The 6,097-nt window shown below is 35.4% G+C and overlaps 1 protein-coding gene across 11 annotated transcripts in view; it reads left to right on the top strand.

The window, feature by feature from the left end:
• The window catches only part of ZGRF1 (zinc finger GRF-type containing 1), a 77,226-nt gene that overhangs the window by 2,081 nt on the left and 69,048 nt on the right, over nucleotides 1-6,097 (top strand). For 10 of the 11 annotated variants that reach the window (XM_072810394.1, XM_072810393.1, XM_072810390.1 and 7 more), the window contains exons 2-3: nucleotides 1,087-1,176; nucleotides 2,283-2,363. In XM_072810394.1, coding sequence (XP_072666495.1) covers nucleotides 1,156-1,176; nucleotides 2,283-2,363 — 102 coding nt within the window. In that variant the 5' untranslated portion in view covers nucleotides 1,087-1,155. Of the gene's footprint in view, nucleotides 1-1,086; nucleotides 1,177-2,282; nucleotides 2,364-6,097 lie in introns of those variants that run through there. The other variant, XM_072810392.1, reaches the window with a different exon arrangement.

Raw genomic sequence — 6,097 nt, 5'->3', positions numbered from 1 at the left:
CCATAGACCCATTTGGGTGCCCCTCCTATGCTTATTTCTGTCATGTTTTATTGTAAATACTGTTTATCAACATGCTTTACTGAAAATGCCTTGATTAGGAATTGTATTTGTTCATTTTAGTACCTCAACCTAGGTGTCTGGCAAGTAGTAAATAAATATATGTAATTTATACATAATATGTATGTGGTATATGTATGAAGGGGGAATTGAATCCAGAATTGTAAATTATAGTTTTATTGAATCTCTCCTAGGTCTTTTAGCCCTGTGTTCTCAAACTTGAGCATGTATCACTAACACCTTCAGAGCATATTAAAACAAAGTATGGGTCCAACCTCAGACTTTCTGATTTAAAAGGTCAGGTGTAGAACCCAAGAACTTGAATTTCTAACTAGTTACCAGGTGGTCCTGATGCTATTGGTCCAGGAATCCTATCTTTGGAACCACTTCTTTAGAAAAATTTTTTTTTCTTTGGGATCTCTGTTTACTTCTTCAGTTCACCAACAGTAGATTTAGATTTCCAAATTTGCCCACAATAACAGTTTTATCCAGTAGCATAGGATAAATACAGTACTTGTTGCAATGATACTGAAAATAATGTTCCTCACACAGGAAATTTGTGTATTAGGTCCTTGGATACTGTGATGTATTGACTTAAAGACATAAAAGGAAAAATTCAAAACACAAGGGGGGCTGTCTTGTGGTGGCCGTAGCATTTCAGAAAATGGGAAGTTGAAGCTCTTTCCATAAGGAATTTAAATGTTGGGGGAAGAGGGATCATTTTCTGATGCATGTTAGGGCACTTGGAAAAGAGCTTTGCACACTGCTAATTATTTCATATATTTTACTTAGTTTTTCTCTTTACTTGGCAAATTCATTTTCCACAGGATGGGGTCACTTTTTTATTGTGTGCTTAGTATCAGATAATTTGATTACACCTGGGTTTCCCTTGGTAGTCACATAGTCTTAGAATTCTTATTCCTTTCTCATGTCAAGAGTTTATGGGGAAAAAAAAGAGTTTATGGGAAACAGTTGAATTTGATATTATTTTCATCAGAGTTGGATATTTCTTGTCTATTTTCATTTTAGATCATATAAATAATTGAATAACCACGACTATTTTCTGGACCAGACTGATTTATAATTTTAGAAGAAATAATGGAAAGCCAGGAATTTATTGTGAGTTGTATACCAGTTTTCACTATTTCCTTTATTTCTTTTTTTAATCCTCTATTTAAAAAAATTTTTTTTAAAGATTTTATTTATTCATGAGACAGAGAGAGAGAGAGAAAGGCAGAGACACAGGCAGAGGGAGAAGCAGGCTCCATACAGGGCTGACTCATTTCTGGGTCTCCAGGATCCTGCCCTGGGCTGAAGGTGGCGCTAAACCGCTGAGCCACCCAGGGATCCCCATACTCAAAATATTACCCCAGAGAATTTTGATTATGGAGCTTATATCTATTGATGTCTTTCATATGAGAAATTATAACAAATATAAAAAGTATTTGTTAATTCATTAAAAATAGCCTGTTATATTGAACATAAATCACTTTTTAAATGGAAATAGCTATATTTTCCAAAACAACAACAGAAAAAAACACACTGAAAAGAGTAGCATTGCTATACATTTTTTTGCAAATCCCCTTAGCATTTGATTTCATAGAACACAGCTAAATTCTTAGATCCACCCCTGCATTCAGTCTGAAATTGAATCTTGCAACATTGCACCTACATAACCCTGGGAGATGACTATGCATTCCCAAAGAAATGAAAGTAAAAAGACAAATAGCATCAAGAAAATAGTTTTGACCTTAAGACCCCTGAAAAAAGTCTTGGAAATCTCTAGGAGTCTCTGGACTACATTTTGAGTATAGATTATGACTATGTGTAACCCAACAGATTTTTTCCTTCCCACTGATGACCGAGAAGCCCCAAATTATTTTTTTTGTTTAGTTTTCAGTTTTCTCCTTAAATTTTATGTGTCCTTTCTACCCTGTTTTTTCTTTTACTACCGAGTTTTGTTTTTTGAAATTGATGTTTTGTTATTTATTTAATGTAAGCTCTATGTCCAACATGGAGCTTGAATGCACAAGCCTGAGTCAAGAGTTGTATGCTCTACCGGCTGAGCCAGTCAGGGGCCCTGATGTTTTGTTGTTATTGTTATGGTATCTTTTATTTCAATAAAAGATACCTAAATATTTTTTATATGTGGGGAAGGGTATAAGGATGTATAATATTTAATACATATAAATAGAAACCATTTCTTTTGTACTTTTGAAAATAAGGTACTGTATACTCATCAAAAGATGAAGAAGTCAAAAGTGTGGCAAGATGGAATTCTGAAGATCACTCACTTAGGAAACAAAGTAAGTACAAAGCAGTTGACTACAGTGAAAGCTAGATTTTTAAAAAGATAAAAAGAAAAAAAGAAAGCTAGATTCTTGCCTTTGATTGAATATTAAGAAGACCTTGTAGAGGATAAAATGTTGGATATGTCCGTAAGCTGGTACAATATGAAAACAGAAGTTACCACATTACGCTGATTAATTTGTGCATTTTAAAAGTTCAGTAAACATTATTTAATTTGCTTTTTGATTTTTAAAATTTGAATTAGATTTTCTATAAAACTTTTTAGTAATTTTGGCACATTTTTTTCTTTGCAGGCAATAAGAATTTAATGATACAAAAAAACCTATATTAAAATATATTTCTAACACCGTAATGCTCTCAGTGAAATGATATATGTAGAGTTGACACACCATTTTAGGAAACTTGCCAATTTCTAAAATTAGGTATAGAGTTCTTCTATTTTCCCTTTCCTTTTCTTTTTTCTTTTCTTTTCTTTTCTTTTCTTTTCTTTTCTTTTCTTTTCTTTTCTTTTCTTTCTTTTCCTTTCCTTTCTTTCTTCCTTCCTTCCTTCCTTCCTTTCCTTTCCTTTCCTTCCTTTCCTTCCTTCCTTTCCTTCCTTCCCTTCCTCCCTTCCTTCCTTCCTTCCTTCTTTCCTTCCTTCCTTCCTTCCTTTTCTTTCTTTCTTTCTTTCTTTCTTTCTTTCTTTCTTTCTTTCTTTTCTTTCTTTTCTTTCTTTTCTTTCTTTTCTTTCTTTTCTTTCTTTTCTTTCTTTCTTTCATGAGAGACACAGGCAGAGGAAAAGCAAGCTCCATGCAGGGAGCCTGACGAGGGACTCAATCCCCAGTCTCCAGGATCACACCCTGGGCTGAAGGCTGTGCTAAACCGCTGAGCCACCTGCTAAACTGCTGAGCCACCGGGCTGCCCTAGAGTTCTTCTATTTTCACATTTTCTCTGAATCATTTACTTTGATTATGATATGATCCTATCAGTCTTGAGAGAATTATTTACTGAGGTTGTCTTTTACTCTATTAGATATGGTTATCTCCTTTATGGGTTTCTTTTCTCATTCCAAGTGTCTCCATGTACTGAATTGTAATTTTTTTTTTACCAGTTCTCATAACCTTATGCAACATTCTTGGATCCTCTATTCTTCGCAACAATTCTGAGTTGGAGACTCAGAAAGAGCCAGTGTTTCAGTTTGGGTCAAAAGGCAGGAGAGCACTCCTGTCACAGCTCAGAGATAGGCAGGAATTTTCTCTTACTCAGTGCTTCTGTTCTCTTCAGTCCTTTTGCTGATTGGATGAGGCCCACCGAATTAGGGAAAGCAATCTGCTCTGTTTATTTTTATTGAGGTATAATTGACATTTAACATTCTATTAGGGATTCCTAGGTGGCTCAGTGGTTTAGCGCCTGCCTTTGGCCCAGGGTGTGATCCTGAAGTCCCAGGATCGAGTCCCACATCGGACTCCCTGCATAGAACCTGCTTCTCCCTCTGCCTGTGTCTCTCTCTCTCTCTTTCTCTGTCTCTCTCTGTCTCTCTCATGAATAAATAAATAAAAATCTTTTTTAAAAAACCATTATATTAGTTTCAGGTATAATGATTTGATATTTGTATATGTCACAAAATGATCGCAATAAGTGTAGTTACCATCTGTCAGCATACATAGTTAATAAGATTTTTTTCTTTTCTTTTTTTGTGTTGAGGACTTTTAAGATTTATTCTTAGCAACTTTTATTTTTATTTTTAAAAGATTTTATTTAACTGCTCTTTAGTCCTGATCTTCAGTTAAAGATCTCCCATATTCTTTTTTTGTAATTTAACTTTATTTAAATTCAATTATCATATAGTGTATTATTAGTTTCAGAGATAGAGTTCAGTGATTCATTAGTTACATGTAACTCCCAGTGCTTATTACATCATATGCCCTCCTTAATGCCCATCACCCAGTTACTCCATCCCTCCACCAACCTCCTCTCCAACAATCCTCAGTTTGTTTCCTATAGTTAAGAGGCTTGGGACATCTAGGTGACTCAGTCAGTTAAATGTTTGCCTTTGGCTAGGGTCATGATCCTGGGGTCTTGGGATCAAGCTCTGTGTTGGGCTCCCTGCTCAGTAGGGAGTCTGCTTCTCGGTCTTTCTCTGCTGCTCCTCCTGCTTGTGCTCTCTCTCTGTCTTTTTTTTTTTTCTCTCTTTCAAATAAATAAAATCTTAAAAAAACAAAGCAAAACAAAAAAAAACTCTTAGGGTTTGTCTCCTTTCTGATTTTGTCTTATTTTCCCCTCTTCCTCTACGATCCTCTCTTCATGTGATAATTGTCTTTCTCTGACTTACTCTATATTCTGTTCTTACTCCACTTATTATCTATCATTGTGAAGTTATAAGAGAAGCTTTACAATGTAGAGAGCCTACTTATTATTTGTAAATTAACATTTAATTGATTAAAACAAAATTAAATGAAAAACTAGTTTTGCTTTAAGCCTTCAATTTCAATTTACAAATCCTATTAACTTTAACTTTCAATGGGTTTAGTGTTCAGTCAACTTAGTTGTACAAGCTAGATACTTTTTTTATTTTATTTATTTGCGATAGAGTGCAGAGTAAGAGAGTGAGCAGAGCTGGGGAAGGGCAGAGGGAGAGGGAAAAGCAGGCTTCCCACTCAGTAGGGAGCCCTACTAGGGTAGATCCCAGGACGCTAGGATCATGACATGAGCTGAAGAGAGGTGCTTGACTGAGCCACCTAGGCGCCCCACTAGATACTTTTTTAAAAATGATTTTATCTTATTATTATTTTTTCTTTTGAGAGACAGAGCTCTTAAGTGTGAGTGGGCAGAGGGAGGAGAGAGAATCCCAAACAGGTTCCATGCCCAGTGCAGAGCCTGATGCTAGGCCCAGTCTCATGACCCTGAGATTATGACCCAAGCTGAAATAAAGAGTCAGGTGTTCAAACAACTGACCACCCAGTTGCTCTAGTTAGATACTTTTAATAATCTATTAACAAACATAAAAATTTTGAATATTTTAAATTTACAAATTTATTTGATTTTTAAAACATTTTCTTTATTTTTTTAAAGTATTTTTAAGTAATCACACCCAACATGAGGCTTGAACCCACAAACCTGAGATCAAGAGTTAGATGCTCCTATCAAGTTAGCCAGGAGCCCCACACCGCCACCGACTCTTTTTAAAAGTGATCTCTCTACATCCAAGGTGGGCTTAAACTCTAACTCCCAAGATCAAGCCTCACATACTGTATTGACTAAGCCAGCCAGCTGTCCCTGAGTTTCTTTAGCACTTTAGTTGTCCTAACAAACAACAGCCTCCCAATTAAATCCTTCTAGTGTATCTAAGAAATTAAACATAAACATAATTATTCTTAAAATACTGTAAGTTTTCTAATCCTGTTTGTAAACAGTAAAATTAATGTACCATTTTTCAATTAAAAAGTAACACCCAAAATTAATTTCTGAGTTACACATTTAGAGTCATTAAATGTGTAATTTGTCTAATCTGTTAGATGCATGTAAAATGTAAATTGAAGCATTATAAGTTTTTTTTGAGAAAGAGAGGGAGCAGGGATGGCGGATAGGGGTGGAGGGAGAAGGGGAGGCTCCACACCCAGCACAGAGTCTGATGTGGGGCTTGATCTGATGACCCTGAGATCATAATCTGAGCCAAAATCAAGAGTTGGACACTTAAACTGACGAAGGCACCCAGGTGCCCCTACTTTAAAATAAAAAATATTTTTTGAAA

This window comes from Canis lupus, chromosome 33 (genome assembly GCF_048164855.1).
Source record: "Canis lupus baileyi chromosome 33, mCanLup2.hap1, whole genome shotgun sequence".
Classification (NCBI taxonomy): domain Eukaryota; kingdom Metazoa; phylum Chordata; class Mammalia; order Carnivora; family Canidae; genus Canis; species Canis lupus.
The sequence above is the reverse complement of the archived record's forward strand: the minus strand, read 5'-3'. Positions and strand labels throughout refer to the sequence as shown.